The sequence below is a fragment of the Poecile atricapillus genome, chromosome 5 (assembly GCF_030490865.1).
Source record: "Poecile atricapillus isolate bPoeAtr1 chromosome 5, bPoeAtr1.hap1, whole genome shotgun sequence".
Lineage (NCBI taxonomy): Eukaryota > Metazoa > Chordata > Aves > Passeriformes > Paridae > Poecile > Poecile atricapillus.
The window spans coordinates 18651527-18668872 of record NC_081253.1 but is presented as its reverse complement, the minus strand read 5'-3'; the positions used below and the strand labels follow the sequence as shown (position 1 = coordinate 18668872).

The window sequence follows — 17346 nt, the reverse complement described above, 5'->3', positions numbered from 1 at the left end:
TCTTTTTCAGAAGAAAGCATCAGATTGACACTAGTTTGTATGAGTATACATTTCTCTTTATAAATGTTTTGTATTTTTTAACTCGCCAGTATTTAAGACATTAATTGCTCTGCCTGTTGCTCTGCTTTTCTCATTTTCGCTGTTATTCTACATCTCTGCTTTAAACAACTGTTAGTAGCAGAAGAGATTTTAAATTAGCCATCCTGGAAACATTCTTTAGGAATAAAATTTCTGAGAGGATAATAAGATAAGAGTCTTTAAACCAAGCTAGCACTGCTTCTAGTTGCACAGCCACTTGCTCAAGGATTTTCTATAAGTCTACTGTCTTATAATGAAGAGAACTGTGAAGTTGTTTGGTTGAACTCCATAAGTAGTTTTCTAAACCAGAAGATTGAACTTTGTGGAATGAAGTAGCCACCTATATGAATATTTCCACAGTGTTTACTATATTCTGATTTTATTCCATAGCTCTAGGAAAACTTACATGAGCAGACATCCCTGCTGTATGTTCAGGGCTGTTTTATCCATTTGTCTTTTTGTGTTCCCAACACATCTTATCTTCCAAGCTGATGGAAGAGCTGATTTGAAGATTTTAAGAGCTGGTACTCTGCTGCTTTGGTATTTGAGTTACTGGTAACCTCTGGGCTTTTATAACTGATATACGTTCTATGTTTTGTCTTGCTGTGGGAAAAGGACGACTTGGGGGTTAAAAGACAGAGTGCATTCCTTATTTTTTAAGTCATATACAAAAATATATTCATGTGGGTTTGGACCAGCACATAGAAAATGTGTTTTCTGCACAGAGTGCTGCAATTTGCCAGAAAAAATAAACATGTTGAATCTGTTCAGACAGTACTGAAGAATCATTAATTTTTGACCTTCTACAAATAATAAGCATTGTAAAGCCACAAAATCCCCTTTGTTGAAGTATAGGGAAGGTATTGTGCTTAAATTGCATTTGTGTTTAATTTTCTGTGTGCTTTCAGAATTATATACTGTAAATAAAAACACAGAGCCTGTGTTCATAATGGGTTCATAAGAAGCATGTGAATGAAAAATGAAAGAAAATCAGTTCTGTTGTCTTTGTTTCTTTTTTTTTTAAATTAGGTATTGAATCTTTTTCTGGCCTTGCTGCTGAGTTCATTTAGTTCAGACAACCTTGCTGCTACAGAAGATGATAATGAAGTTAACAACTTGCAGATTGCTGTTGCAAGAATTCAGAAGGGAATAGATTATGTGAAGAAGAGAGCAGGTGAATGTGTCCGAAAGTCTTGTTTTGGAAAACAGGCTGCTGTAAATCAAAGAACAGCAACAGATCAGTTGAATGATGAAAGAAACCTTTGCATTTCCAACTGTACTGTCACAGAACTAAGGATAGATACGAACTGTGGCAAAAATGAAAATGGAATGGCCACTGTTATAGGTGGCAGTGATTATACATCATTCATAAACAACCCAAGCCTTACTGTCACAGTACCAATAGCTGTTGGAGAGTCTGATTTTGAACATCTGAATACAGAAGAGTTTAGCAGTGACTCAGATTTGGATGAAAGCAAGGAGGTAAAATTTAAATATTTTATATTTTGGATGAATGAATTATACCAACTGTGTTGTTTCATAGTGTAATTCTTCCAGCTTAGAAATGCAAAGCAATTGTAACTCAAGATTCTTGGATTGTACAAAGAATGAATAATCTGAATTGGGAAAGTGGAGTTCAAGAGAGTAGGAAATACTGGAAGAACTGTACAAATTTATGTGAACCCATTTATAAAGATGTTTGAAAAGCAAACTTTACCAAATTGTTAGTTGAATAGAGAAATTACTATATATGTATAGAAAAAACAGTGTCAAAAGATTGGTTTTTCTAATAATTGTAATGTTTCTGTGAACTACAAATGTAATTAAACTGCTATTTAAAAATATTAGAGAAGATATTAATAAAGAATATTACTACTCTTTACGGAAAATCAGCATTAGTTTTACTGTATAAACTTAACAGAGGTGCTGACTCAGGCTAATGAAAGAGTAACAACTTTTTTCATGATCTGAAATCAGAATGATGAGAGAAAGCCAAGGGACCAATGTTTGTATTATAAAGTAAATGGATCAACAAAAAACTCAAGAAAAAGATAGAATTACTGAAAGAAAAATACTAATTTCTTACTTGTTTTTGGGAGTTTTAAACCAGTCACTTCTAAGACAACAACCTGATTTTAAACTGGATCAGCTCTAGGACTGTAGTCATTTGTCAGAAGCTTCAGTCTGAGGGGAAAAGCAAAATCATGGATTTCAGAAGGATTTTGAAAGACACTAAAATTCATATTTCAATCTGTGGCTTGAGCAGACTGTGTCTGGTATCACCCACTTTGGCACCTGAAGACACGAGGACATAAATAGAATATCGTCACTTGTGCACACAGCTGTATTCCAGTCTGGATTGCTTTGTCTGGTTTATTTTGGTTTTTGTTTTTGGTTTTTTTTGCGTGTGTAATTGGTTTTAGGCATTCACTTGATGAGTCAGAGACATTTTTTGCTGGTTTTGGGCTTTTTAGGTTTCCAGGTGTTTTGTTTTGAACTGGCCATTAATTTGCCAGTATTACTTCCAAATTTTAGAAAATAGGTTTTTTTCCAGCAAAGTGTAGTGAAATTAAATTTAGAAAGGTATAATAAGGTACTATTTTGGTGTCTCTTTTATTGCAGAGAACAGTGTTCAGTTGTATTACACTTATTTCAGTTGCTTGTTTCCTGTTCCTTGATTTGTTCCATCTACTTTTTGGAGATTGTGTTTCCACAGGTGTTACATTGACCATTCAGTTGAGAAGACCATAGATTGATTATGAAGAGGCTTCTTTAAAGCAAAGCAAACAGTATTAGTAACCTGTTTAAAATATTAACTGCTCTATGTAATGAAGCTATAATGTTTGCTGAATGGCTACTGCAACTTTTACGTATTAATCTTACTAAAGGATACTGGATTTCTTTAGTTTTTAATAAAAACTGGTTTTGTGGAAGGAATCTTTAATTAATCCATGTACTTTAACTTTCAATCTTTCACTTTCCTGGAAATTCCAGTTGAAGACACCTATTATTCAGCATTTTATATTTTAGAACTGAGTGACAAAATCTGTGCCTTCTTACCTTTGATGCTCAAGATCTACCTAAGCGCTAGCTGTCTATAACGTACTGTTACCTGGGATCAATTTTTACTTGCTCAGATTTGGAAAACTGGCTGAAAATTTGCAAGCACAGGAGATACATAAACTAACAAAATCCCCCTGATTTCGTGTACACTTCTTCAGTAGGGAAATTGTCTTTCATTTTGTAGATTGGTTCTACTCTTTCTTTCAGACTTCCCCTTTAGATGGATCAGTTTATGTTGAAGTTGTTGCATAGCTACATTATTTGATGAACCCTTGACAAGTCACTGCTAAGGGAGATCAGATTTGTACCAGAAGACAAATTGAGGAACTTATAGGTTTATTACTAAGTATGAGGTTTTGTTTTTTGATGCTATATCTACTACACTCTATAATGCACCTTAAGATATTTAATTATATTTTTTTTGTCATTCAGTAAAATATTTAAAGATGCTGGGAAAAAATTCTTATGCAGAAGTTTTTGTGTTTAGTATGGTATAATTTACTTTTTTTTGCCTGCATTTTTTTCTGAAACAAAGGACCTAGATATATTTTATTTAGCATCTAGTGAAGACCAAGAATAACTCTGAAAATGAAATGCAAGGAGAAATATATTTCTGTTATTTTCAATGTCTAGTTAATACCACTTAAAGGATACTTAAAGCTGAAATACACATAGTGTGGATGTATCTGTATATCTTTTTTGTTTGGGCCTTTTTTTTTTTCTGGAGGAGAATTTGAGGGTGAAGGAATTTTTGGTGGTGGTTCGTTTTTTTTGTTTGTGGGGTGTTATTTGTGTTCAGGCCCAAGTCCAGTATACATCTGTTAAATTCAGAAGCTCTGCTGATCTTGCCTCTTCCATTATATATATGGATATGCTTAATGCTCTAATCCACACCTAAAATTATTATGTTTTGCAAATGTGTGACATATCTAGAAAACACATATTTTAAGTAAGAATCCACGCTTCTCTTTCCAGTACTCAAACAACCTCAAGGGTACCATATTTTAATTTCACTGCGTACCATTCTTCTCACAGGAGTAAAATCAAGCTGGATCAGTCAAGACTGGTGCTTTTAAACCAGGCAGAGCAACGTGTCAGCATGTTTACACAGGTTACCTAAACAAGTCATACATTTTTGATCACTTCTGAGATTGATTGGCCTGCATGCTACTCAGCTACAATATCTTTATCCCCATATGTTGCAATGTAGTGGGAACATGTGCAGCTGCTCTGTAAGCTGAGTCCCATGACTCACATCACAGCATGACCCAGGGCAACACCAACATGTTCTTCTCTCCTTGTTACGTCTTTGGTATTTTCTGTATTATTTCCGTGGCGTAACTTGCATGCTTTGTAAGTTTTATTATTGTTAACTGAATAATTAAGCATCAGCACCTTTCAAGTTTAAAAGAGGTGAACAACCTATGATTTTATGACAATGTGAAGGTTGTCCTCACTCGTTTTCTGTTCATCTGTTGTGCCATGATTTTATGTAATGATTACATGTCATGTAATTATGAACATTTTCTGATCATGTTCATTTGACCAATGCCTCTGTAATATTACATATATACAGTTAGTTGTATGCTAAAATGTTTATATATTTGATATAAATTGTTTTTCATTTGTTCACAACGTTTTTGTAATTCACATTTCAGTTTTCCCATATAAGAGAAACTAAAATATAGGATGAAAGATACACTCCTAGGAACATTTAAATGTGTTTTTTTAATACCTATGCGTAGTTCCTTTGAATATGGATGTAATGATTTAGTTATATTCTAGTCACGAAGTTTATATATGTCTGCAAGGTTGGAATATAGGGAATCATTTATGTAAGTTTTGTTCTTCATAAATAATGGTTTCTTTGTGAACTTAATTCACTTGCTTTATTTTTATAAAGACAAACATAAAACATGAATCAAAATTTCTGTGCAGGTGTCTAAAAAAATCTGGATGGTTTAAAACTATATAAAAAAGGATGTTCAAACAAGAAAGAAATATAGAAGAGGAACACTTGGGATAAGGATAAAATTAAGACAGTTTTCAAAACGACAAAATAGGAACTACTACACGCCCAAACCTCTAAAACCATTAAACTTTAAAAGTTTTTTATTTAGCTCAGTTGTACCAAGCTATGCCTTTCTTATTCCTGATGATCTCAATAGTTTGACAGTTCTGCCCTTTACCATTTAGGGATCACTGAGGTAATCCTTTTGCAAATACAAATTTTGTTTGTGTGGTTTTGCTGTGGAATCTTGCATTATATTCCATGTATTCTTTTGCACTGTATTGTATTTTGGAAGTATTTAGGTCTCTCTTTTATGTCTGAGGAGTCAGTAAACTGTTCAGAAGGAATGTAAAAATATCGTTCTAGGGACTTTTTGAAGCTATTTTCCCAAAGACACGTCAGTATCTTTGGTATCATGGTAGTATCCCATCCTAGTGGTCCTACTTTGGAGGGGATGAGTCTTATTTGATAGATACTAATTATGTGACACTGCGCCTAACTCAAGCTTCTGCTTGCATGAGTCTGGACAAGTGTAGAGCAGCATGCAAGCCAGTAATCTGGGAACTTCCAATCACTTGACTGAAAAATACACAAATCTTTTTCATTTGCTTGTCACATTGTCTTACCCTCCCCTGCATAATAAGGCAATGCTTTTTTTTTATAGATAACACGTGCCGAGTTTTTCTAAGTTGATCCATTCAATCCAGAGAATTCAATTCAGTGCTTAGTGTACATACAGTGTGGCCTTCTTACCTCTGTTTAGTAAACTGAACAGCAGCTAAGGGCCTGGAAGTTGAAGGATGAACATTTCTGTCTTTACTAAAAGTTCTCTTCCTGGAGTGGTTCCCCAGATCAGTTAGACTTCTGCAAAGACTCTTGTTGTAAATAGCAAAGAAACTTACTTTCTAATTTTTAATTAGAGGGAGAAAGTCTTCTATGCATATTGATTTTGACACTTTTGTTGTTTTTGTTGTTGTTTGATACCTGCATCTTAGTGAGAAGTATGAGCCCCTCACATAAAAAAGAGAACCAATGTTTTAATTAAATCTGTAACTCTTCAAGCAGTAGGATTATACTCTACACCATCTGTAGAAGAAAGAGGAAATCAGACTACCTGGTTTATATCAAAATAGTTCATAGAATCTCTAGTTTTATTTCTGGAGTAAAGAAAACTGCCTTTTGTAATTAAGAAATTTTAAAGATCTCTAATCACTGATTCTTCTACCATGAAATATATAACTTCAAGTTCTAAACACATTGATTCTTTTCAGTTCCTTTTGTGTTTGTGGTTGTTCATCTTTTATAATTTCATTTGAATTAATGTCATCTGCTCAAAAGGTACTGAGCTTACAGTTCAAATTACTCAGGGTACTTCACATTGCTTTAAATTTTTGTTAGTAATATGACACAAAACTTCTTATTCTTTAAAGGTATATATTTTAAAAATAATAATTTTAATTATTTAATTAAATATTTTAGTTTACTCACCACCACTGCAACATTTTGCAATATATATGCTATGTCATGGAATGATGAAAGCAGCAGCGTAATAGAATTGTGGAGGGCATATTGTGCTATCCCTGGGTTCAGTAGAAGTAATGACAGGAAAAGTTGTGAATATTGCTATTTTAAAATTATGTTGCTATAAAAGTAAAGACGTTTACCATAAACATAAGCTATATGGGGGTTCTATTCCAGATAATCAGTTTGTAAAGTAATAGCAAAGTAGACAACATAACAAAACTATTTTTAATGAAAGTTAATGCAGAATATTATTGTATTGTCTGTCTTCTTTCACAAACATAAAAACTTGTTTAATACCAAAAATAATCTTGTCCTTTCACATTTTACAATTGAGGTGTAAATGCAACTTGATTGGATGGTAACTTGTCTGCATTTATCTCTTAAATATCTCTTAACCATAAAAATCTAACTAAATTAGTAAAAGTGGCATTGATTTGACAAAACCAAGGTTGTTTAATAAAGCGTGCTTACATCATTCCCTACAGACATTACTTGTGTGACTTCATTACTGATGTTATATACTTCTTGATAACAACATTGTAAAATGTCAGAGAATGCTGTGACCAAAACTACTCTGATTTAGTTTGGTACTCATACTTAACTTAAGTGTACAGGACACCACATCTTCCCTTAAAATCTCCAGATCTCTGCAATACACAGGCAGATTACAAAATAATATATTAAGGCTTATTCTTGTGTTCGATGTGGGGGTTTTATGTGTGTGTGTGTGTGTGTGTGTTCGTTTTTATGTTTGGGGGTCATTTTAATAATGTGACTTATGTAATATTAATTACTAAAAAAACAACACAAAAATTATTTCAGGGTGTTGACTGTACAGGTATGTGTACCAGAGTAATGGGTAGTTTCAGAATGCACAATATACTACATATGTGCATTGTCAAAAAAGTATGCAAATTAATGCCAGTTGAAATGTATAAGAAAGTAATCGTAGAAAGCAAAATAAATGGAATATGTATTAGTAAGTCAACTTGCTAACAGTAAACTTCCTAAAATTTCTGAAATTCCATGAAAGATTCCACACTCTAGATAGAAAGTGGATGATTTATGCGCATTTCAACAGCATTAACTGCTACATGTGGGTGTTTTTTTGTATTTCTGGTGAAAAATATTGTTCTTCTTATGACTGGCACATGGTGTTGCATGCTTAGTTAATTAAACTTCTAAAAATATAAATATTAATAAAGTAAAATTATAATTGAATTTTATTTTCAGAAGCTTGATTTTTCCAGCTCATCAGAAGGAAGTACAGTTAATTTAGCTGTCTTTGGAGAAGAAAAAAGTGAAACTGAACCAGAAAAAGCATCAGAACTGCAGGCATGTTTTACAGCAGGTATGGAAATAAAATTTGGGCCTAGCAATTACATTTTGCTTGTTTGCAACAAACGTTAGCAGTTCAAGAAACCTATTTGCTACAGCTGTCCTAGATCCTAGTTCATCAAGTCTTAGGGTATGATTAATTTTGCCTGTTGTAGATAGCAATACTGACATCTATAAAGTACTATTCGTTAAAGCAAATTTCAATATGTGTGTGTATGTGAACATTTATAATATTTTAAAATAATCACTAGGCACAATTCTATAAAATTATTCTCAGTAGACATTAATTCTGTTGATTTAAATGACTTTGTCAGTAGTGAATCTGGGAGGTTCACTTCACAGAGAAATTTAAAATGGAATCATGTGATTATTCGTGGTCACTTCCTAGTGCTAGAAAGCAACACAGTGGGTGATTCAGATCATCCACCATCATTCAATGGAAAGTTTGACTCAAACAATACATTTATTATGTTGACATTACACCATTAATGGGGAAAGAGGGTGTATAAATATAGTGTGGTTTAAAACAGGTAGATGAGAGGCCATGTATCTATTTAAGTTAAGAAATCATAACAGCATACTTGCATGTCCTTAAATGTTTTAGTTCTTTATAGCAGTATCTTCTAGGGGACTACTGAAATTTACTATGTAGGAAAGAATTTATGGTTTTTTTGTGATATTACAGTTCTTAATTTCCTTTTAAATCATGAATAAAATAATTCAGAACAAAATATGGTCCAGGATTAACTATCTTGTCCTCTCTGTGCTTTTTATTTTACTGTTTTGCAGACATCTTTGATTTAGGTTAGGACTTTTGTCCTTTGAAGTATCATTTTATTGGTCTTTATAAAACCAAAATTGTTTGTCAGTATGGGGCTGTATTGACTATATCAAGTTCTTAATTAAAAAAAAAAAAAATCCAGCAAACAAATGTACCTTTCTCAAGTGATTTGACAATATATTACAATTCTTCCTTATCCTTGTATTATGTGATACCAATTCATTCTTGGGCATAAGATTCATTTTTTCATAGTGTAAACATTTTGAGTGGTTGAAGGTAAGGTAGTTCATGTTCTTCAAAGTTGTAGCTTTTTAATCTGAGATGATCAAATATAGTGTAACTTATTTGTAACATATTAATTTAATAGCTTAACAGGAAAACCAGAATGCCTTTGGGACCTGTTAAAGTCATGTCAGCTTGGTTTTGTTTCTTTGTGATCAATAATTTTTAAAGAATTAAGAAGGCTCCTCTTGGCTAGGCAGATACTGAGGTTCATTGCTAACAATGCCTTGAGGCCCCATGGTAAAATATGGAGCTCTCCAATGTGAGGCAAATTTCTGTGGACAGTTGCCACAAATCTGTATCACTTTGGAAAAGCTCTCATAATCTCCTGTTAAAACATTTTTTTTATGTAAAGAGGTATCCTTAGCCCCTGGAACATCAGTTGTTCCTCAGTATATTAAAAATATTATTTATGTCTAATTTATTTGAACCTTTTCTAAAAGATAAAAGTTCTTTTAAAAGAAGAGGCTTCTGTATTCTTTAACAAGTTCATGTGAAAGTTGCTATGTATGCTCTTTGTTTCTACTCCCTGAAATTTGCATGTTTTTCAATTATCTGTATGTAAACTGAAAATATATATTTTTAAATGTGTTTGTAGATGAAAATTAGCTCAGTTAGATAACTGTCCTTTACTATAAGCTTGATGTAGCATCAGAGTAGAGAAAAAGTTGTGTATACTCAAGCTTTCCTACGTCCAAAGTATAAAACTGTAAAGCTAAGTAGCATAAGGAGCATGAAGTAGCTTGAACTTCATGGAACAGGAGCTAGCTAAGAATGATTTGGTTTTTCAGGATCATGAAAATTCTACCATATAACAGTTTCTTAATTTTTGTGCTATTAGGCTGTGTACAGAAGTTTAAATGCTGTAAAGGCAATAAGGAGAGCACAAAAGGAAGAATCTGGTGGAACCTTCGAAAAACCTGTTACAAGATAGTAGAGCACAACTGGTTTGAATCATTCATTGTCTTCATGATTCTTCTCAGCAGTGGTGCTCTGGTAAGTAGAGCTTGCACCCACAGAAACAGTACCTATAAAAGTGTTTTATCAAAGCTAGTTTTATAATGTGTGTATTCATTAAGAATAAAACACAAATTGTCTTTGGAGAGAACTTGGAACTAAATTCCCAGAATATTTTGGGTATTACTTTTAATTTGCATTACATTAAAATTTTGATGAATTTGAGGTGATGTGTGTGTTTATGAAAAGCATTCTACAAAAAAAAAAGTTTAAGAAATTACAAAAAAAGGAAAAAGGAAATGTATGCATGAAACGATTATTCTACTTCAAATGAAAATTGTCCCCCAAAGCAGATACTGAGTTCATCATGTTCTTATTTTGCCACAGTCTGAGTTCCATATTTCTGTTACATAGTAATCCTTGAATTTCTTTAGACTATTCTTAATGACATTTAGTGCTTCACATATTTGGGTTCGTTTTGGTGGTTGATTGACATAGGATTTGCTATATATAGTGTTGCTCTCTGCTCCAGCACCTAAAGTACCACGTACTTCCTTCTTCTCTGACCTTAATGTGTACAGGGTGGTTTCTCTCATTTTTTCCTTCAGTGCTCCTACTGCCATGCAGTGTTTTGCCCTTAAATATATTTTCCCAGAGGCACCACCAGCTTCATTGTGGTGCTGGGCTGTGGAATCAATGGTGCAGCTGGCACAAAGAGTCCCCTGGCCTCTTCTCACAGTGGCCACATCTACAGCTCCCACTACTAAAACCTTGCCATCAGCACCTATGAATGAAATTCACTAGAGATCATCAGCATAATATCTGGTCTCTTTTGTTAATTGAAGTTGATGTAATAATGAGACTGCCTTCTGACAGAACCTGGCTGGGCTTTTCAGGGTGAAAAATTAATTCTCTGTTGGCGATTACTGAAATTTCTAAAAATCTTTTTGGCAACCTGAGACTTTATACTGGAATTCCATTTTTGGACAATAATAAAATCTAAAACTTAGAATGTAATTATAATTTCTGTTATTTTGGTTTTTCAAGGTAAAACATCTAGAATTGAAAGTGCTTTTACTTTGCTCTTTTCATTTAGTTCTGGCTTAATTTGTACTTTTCAAAGACTTCAATATCTGACTAACATGTAACCCATTCTTTACAGGCTTTTGAAGACATATATATTGAACAGCGCAAGACTATAAGAATCCTGCTGGACTATGCTGATAAAATATTTACTTATGTCTTTATTCTGGAAATGTTACTAAAATGGGTGGCCTATGGTTTTCAGACTTACTTCACTAATGCTTGGTGCTGGCTGGACTTCCTGATTGTCGATGTAGGTGCTATGTTTTCAAAGTAGTTTGCTTCTGCTGTTTAGGCAGGTCGTTTATGTAACTTCAATCTGATAGAGATATATGCACCGAATAATATAAATTTGGTTTAAGGAACAGAAAATGACATACTGGTGAATAAGATCCTGCTGCAATTATCCACTGTGTACCTAAATTTGCCTTTGTGTTGTCATTGACACCATGTGTTCTGTGTTTCACTGTGCGGGGACCCAGCTGGTGAGGGAGCACTCTTTGCTGGTTTGATTTCAGTCTGCTGGATGTGGCTACACAGAACAAGGACGACGCAGACACAAGAAAAGGAAATTTAAGTGAGCACATGGGGTAGGGCATTTGATTCTGTGCTTAATGAGGCACTGACAAAGAACTGCAGAGGACAATTTTTTTTCAACAATAACATTAAAACTAGTGCTGATATTATAGTCCAGAGAAACTAAATTAGTGACATCGCATGATTTGCTCATTTAAAGGAGTTTTTTCTTTTTGCAAAGATGTTGGAATAGAGATTCAACATATGGACAAAAGAAAACTATTTATTGGGTGGTATCTGGAATCTAGGACAGAAATTTTGTCCCCTACCAGTAGAATTGAAACTTACCTCATGCTCTTTTTAAAGTAGATTTTTTGGAGGGGAAGGCACAAGTGATACTTGATACTGTCTTCCTTTTTTAATTGTGCTTCTCTTTTCCATGAATCCCCATTCTTAGCAAATGGACTAACTCAGTGACATGAGAAAACATCTGATATGTCTTTTCTGGAATATGCAGTTTCCTGCTTTTTGTTTTCAGAACCTCTCCATTTCTTCTGTTGTGAACTCCCGGTTTATACTTACCCAAGTATGAAGTCAACATGTTCCGAGAGCAGATATACTGACCTGTAAGAAACTTAGCAAATGTAAGGGTCCTCCCCTAAGATTAAATTTTCCAAAACAAGATAACTTCAGCACACAAAAAGAAAAAAGTAAGGACTATCTTTGAGCCAGGCTGTATATATTATTTTTGTATATTTGCTGTCTTTGTGGATGCTATGGCATTCTGATTTTTCTTTATTATAACTTAAGTGTTAAGTGAAAAATTATGACAATTTTATAATCAATGGGAAATCAGCAATAATCATCTAGATAGATTCTAGTCACCTTTGCATAACATTGTCGATGCCATATTTTAGACTCTTTTTATATTATGAATAACCAGACAGTATTTTTTGAGAACCTTGTGATACTTAAATTTTGAAATTTTTTCCATTACAATGGTCATTGGTGAAAAAAGAAAGAAAGAAAATCAAACAGAAGAAAATAAATCTATTACTATTTAAGGGGTATTCAGAGTTAGGGATTCTGCACAAACCTATATTGGGAAAGGCTGATCTTGAATTGAGTTTTAAGATCAGTTCTTCTGATTAGGCATACCATACATCCATGTAGATAGGTATGGGCTCTTAATTTTTTCAGCAATTTCAGTGCTTTCATGTAGCCATATTAATCTTTTGTTTATTTTGTTTCATTTTGTGGGCCTATAGCAGCAGTTTGTATAACAATTCATGTTGGGGGACACCATCAAAGGTTTTCAATTAGCTCTAACCTCAAGGTTAGATTAGGCAGCTCAGGCTGATACTCTGTTTTGAATGGAGAAGGCCTTACTTAGTAATCAATTTCCAGTGTTTGACCACCTGTATTGTAAACGCACTCCTTCCCACCCCTGAAGTCTGCTTAGCTTTTTCTGACATTGTTGCCAGACTTGTTACTGTCTTCAGCCCGTAACAGGGAATTTTAATTCTTTCTCTTCCTGATGCCATTTTACCTGATGGTTTAGTATGTGGGTGCTGCCCTCAACTATTTGATTAGATCCTTGTTCTGTCTTTCTTTCCTATGCCTTTATCCAGCTAAACATTGAACAAATTTTCCATACCAGTACCAGTCAAGTTCAATTATCACCGTGAGACATTTTACGGAATCTCTTCAGGGAAACTGTTCTGTACCTATCAGCCTAAACTCTCCAGCTGTTCCCTGTTTGGGAAGGAGCTTCTAGTATACAGACAGAAGTTCTTACCCATTTTGATGTGTACAGTTATTTCTGAAACAGATAATAGGCCCTGAAACAAATAAAAATGCTCATTTTGCTCAGCTTTCCATGTGCAAGTAAAAATGGTATCACAGAAAAGAGCAAAAATGGGATTGTACAGTATTGGGCAGCTTGCTTAAGCTACCCTTAAGAGAAAAAAAATGTTCAGAAGACTTCCTCATGTGTAAACACAACAGGAGACGGCTCTCTGGAGTGGGAGGCTCAGTGAGGACACAAGTCACTGACTTTCACTGGAAAACAGCAGGAATATCAACTTTTGAACTGCTAATCCAGCTGTACTGGGGGTTTCAAAAATTCTTGTGGATTAAAACCTTTCTTCTACAAAAGTAATGATGTCAACAGAGGAGCTCTCAAGGCTTATTAATTTTCTAAAATACAAACAATTTAAAACATCAAAAGTAAGATTTTTCCAGCTTATATTAACAGGGTGCTTTTCTGTGATTATACTGTTTGGTAGTTACAAGAACAGAAAGTTGAAATGAAGCTCAGGTTGGGATTCTGTCTCATGTGCATCATTGCAGGGTGTTTTGTAATATTTCCCCTTCTGTTTTTGCAATATACCTTTTGAATTTTCTAATTTCCTAATGTTTGTGTAGCATTTTTATATGTAGAAACATATAGACATTTCTATATATAGTAACATTTCTATATGTATATTATAGCTGGTATCAAAGGTTGTCCAAACCATAATCAAACACATGGAATTAGAGGAAATTATTTCGTTTTCCAAAAAAGAAAATACACAGATAGTATTACGGATTTGTATGGTTTTGTTCAAACTGTTCTTAAATTTATATGCAATGACTAATTTTCATGGGTTTTTTTCTTTTTCAATTTATTTTCATGGAAAGATTAAGGACCTTGTGATTTTTTTTTTCCCCCCAATATCCAGATCAAAATTTTACTCCTCAAGGCGTTTGAAGCTACTTAAGAAAAGTACTTTTGTTTTGTCTTGTTTCCTCTAGGTCTCATTGGTTAGCTTAGTAGCTACTGCCCTTGGTTTCTCAGAATTTGGTGCAATTAAATCTCTCCGAACATTAAGAGCTTTGAGACCTCTAAGAGCTTTGTCACGCTTTGAAGGCATGAGGGTAAGAAAAAAAAAAAAAGGAAAATAATTGCGTAAAACAAATGCTTAAAATATGCCAGATTATAAAATCATGGAAGAACACTAATTGCATGTTAGCAAGGCCAAGAGTAGCATGTTTGATTATATGACATGCATTACTCCTTTTCTATTTGCATTACTTCAGTATAATGTAATGTTTTACCTTAAATCATCTTCTGGATTCTAAAAAAGGCCAAAATGCTTGTGTTGTTTTTAAAGTTTTTTTTCTCCTGTGTTTATTGTCTAGGTGGTTGTGAATGCTCTTACTGGAGCAATCCCATCCATAATGAATGTACTTCTGGTTTGTCTTACATTCTGGCTAATTTTCAGCATTATGGGAGTCAATTTGTTTGCTGGAAAGTTCTATCACTGTGTTAACACCACAAATAATGTGGTGTTCACACCAGAGGAAGTCAGTAATAAAAGTATGTGTGAAAATCTGAACAGGACTTCTGGAGGCGTTCGGTGGAAAAATGTGAAAGTAAACTTTGATAATGTTGCAATTGGTTATCTTTCTCTGCTTCAAGTGGTAAGTGCATATATTTTCCAACTTTAATTTTAGTAGCGATATCATTTAATTCCATCATTTTCAATGTTATTTTAAAATAAATAAATGGATTTGGATTTGACTTTATAATTTTGTTCTATGGGTCTAATTAATGTTGCTTATGGTAAAAATGTGATACATTCTGTGGATACATTTTGGGAGAGGAGTAGTATCTAATATTTACCTGATGGACATAAAGTTGCTTGGCACCCAACTGCTAGTGCTTTTTCAAGTGCTACAGAAATACAGTATATAGTTAAAATATCTGGTTAAAAACTGCAGCTAGGTTTCATTTTATTTTCTTTTCTTTATCTTTTAAAGCATATTGACTAATATTTTTACCATGGTTGTCATAGATACGTTCTAGGACTTATCTGATCTTTAGAGAAGAGAGTGCTAGATTTCTAGGCATGAGCCTTTTTTAGAGAAAGTGTCTGTAAACTGCCAATAAGACAAACATATATTCATAATAAGGTTCATTTGACAAAATGCTTCTGGGAAGTCATTTGTACTCATAAGCAATTGGTAATTATTCTGTTTTGAAAAATTTCCAAGTGGTAAAGTTTAGTAGTTAGTATTGTGCTAGCCAGGCTACTGTCTGATTGCTTCAAGAGGTAATAGTAGCTATTGCTAAACACTACTGGGAAATTGCATAAATTACCAGCTTAGAGAATGGCACTGCTTTTAACATTTAGCATGTCTTGCACCTACAGTTCACCTATGCAATGACTGCAGTAAACATATCATTCACACCTTTCATGCTCTCAGTATCACAGCTCACCAGAGTAAGTTTGATGAAGGCCCTCTAGAGGGATAAGGAATTGGTTGGATGGCCGTGTCAAAAGACTTACAGTCAGTGGCCTAGTGTCCAAGCGGAAACCAGTTCCAAGGGGTACTCTCAAGGGTTTGCTGTAGGCCCAGTACTTTCTAATAATGTCTATCAATGACATTGATAAGGAATTGAGTGCACCCTCAGCAGTTTTCAGATGACACCAAGCTGAGCTTTGTGACAGGCTTACAGGGAATGCCAGCCTGAGGGACCTCAGCCAGCTGAAGGTTGAACTCCTTGAACATCATGCGATTCAAGGCTGTCGTTCTAATTAGGAACGGCGGGAAAGAACGACACGACTCTCAAGGGAGTCAGGACAGGAAAGAATCTCCAGTTTATTGCTACAGCCATGTTATATAGACTAGTTCGTGGAAAGTACAGAAAGGAAACTCTTATTGGTTAGTAAAATGCTACATTACCATCATTGGTCAGTGGGGTTCACCACCCCCTGACTTTCTCCTGCAAGGAAAACAAGAAGACAGACAAACAGCACCTGCAGGCTGTTTTCTGTCTTTGAGGATTGTTTTGAATCCTCCCATGAAATTCCCAGGCTAGCTTCCCAGGCAGGCCTGAAAGGCCATGGGGCCTGCAGTTTCTGCAGCTCCCTACAGCCTGCTCCAAACAAGACCACATGCAAGGTCCTGCACCTAGTTCAGGGCAATCCCCAGTATGAGTGCAGACTGGAAAATGAATGGATTGAGGTCTGTCCCACAGATGTGGTCTTGGAATGCTGGTGGAAAAAAACTTGACATGAGCTGGCAATGTGCGCTTCCATTTCATGTAATTGCACAGGATTTGACTGCAAAGTCAATCGTATCCTGGGCTGGCCAACAAGAAGTGTGGCCAACAGATAGAGAGGTAATTCTCCCTATACACTCCATTCTCATGAGACCTCACCAGAACAAGATAGGACCTCTTAGAGGTCCATAAGACAGCCAAGGAAAAGATCAGAGGATTGGAACAACTTTCCTTTGAAGAAAGGCTGAGAGGGTTGGGGTTGTTCAGCCTGGAGAAGAGAAGGCTCCAGAGAGACATTATGGTGTCCTTTCAATGTTTAAAGAGGGCTTATAAGAAAGAGTGAGGGAAAATTTTTCCCAGGCCCTGTAATGACAAGACAAATGGCAATGGTTTTTAATTGAAAGAAGGTAGATTTATATTGGATATAAGGAAGATTTACTTATTTATTTAGTGATAATGCATTGAGACATTCAGGTTGCCATGAGGATGTGGATTATCCATCACTGGAAGTTTTTGAGGTAGTGAAAGACATCCCTGCCTGTGGCAGAGGGTTTAAACTAGATAATTTCTGAAGGTCACTTGCAAGCCAGACCATTCTATGATTCTATTATTTTCTCAAGATTTTATGGGACGATTTACCTTTTAGAATTTCTTCTAGGACTG

The 17346-nt window shown here is 34.7% G+C and overlaps 1 protein-coding gene across 3 annotated transcripts in view; it reads left to right on the top strand.

Annotated features, from left to right (window-relative positions):
• Positions 1-17346, top strand: part of LOC131579668 (sodium channel protein type 2 subunit alpha-like) — a 140063-nt gene that overhangs the window by 113675 nt on the left and 9042 nt on the right. For 2 of the 3 annotated variants that reach the window (XM_058839953.1, XM_058839952.1), the window contains 6 exons: positions 1108-1560; positions 7910-8027; positions 9919-10073; positions 11197-11370; positions 14430-14552; positions 14817-15098. In XM_058839953.1, coding sequence (XP_058695936.1) covers positions 1108-1560; positions 7910-8027; positions 9919-10073; positions 11197-11370; positions 14430-14552; positions 14817-15098 — 1305 coding nt within the window. The remainder of the gene's footprint in view (positions 1-1107; positions 1561-7909; positions 8028-9918; positions 10074-11196; positions 11371-14429; positions 14553-14816; positions 15099-17346) is intronic. The other variant, XM_058839951.1, reaches the window with a different exon arrangement.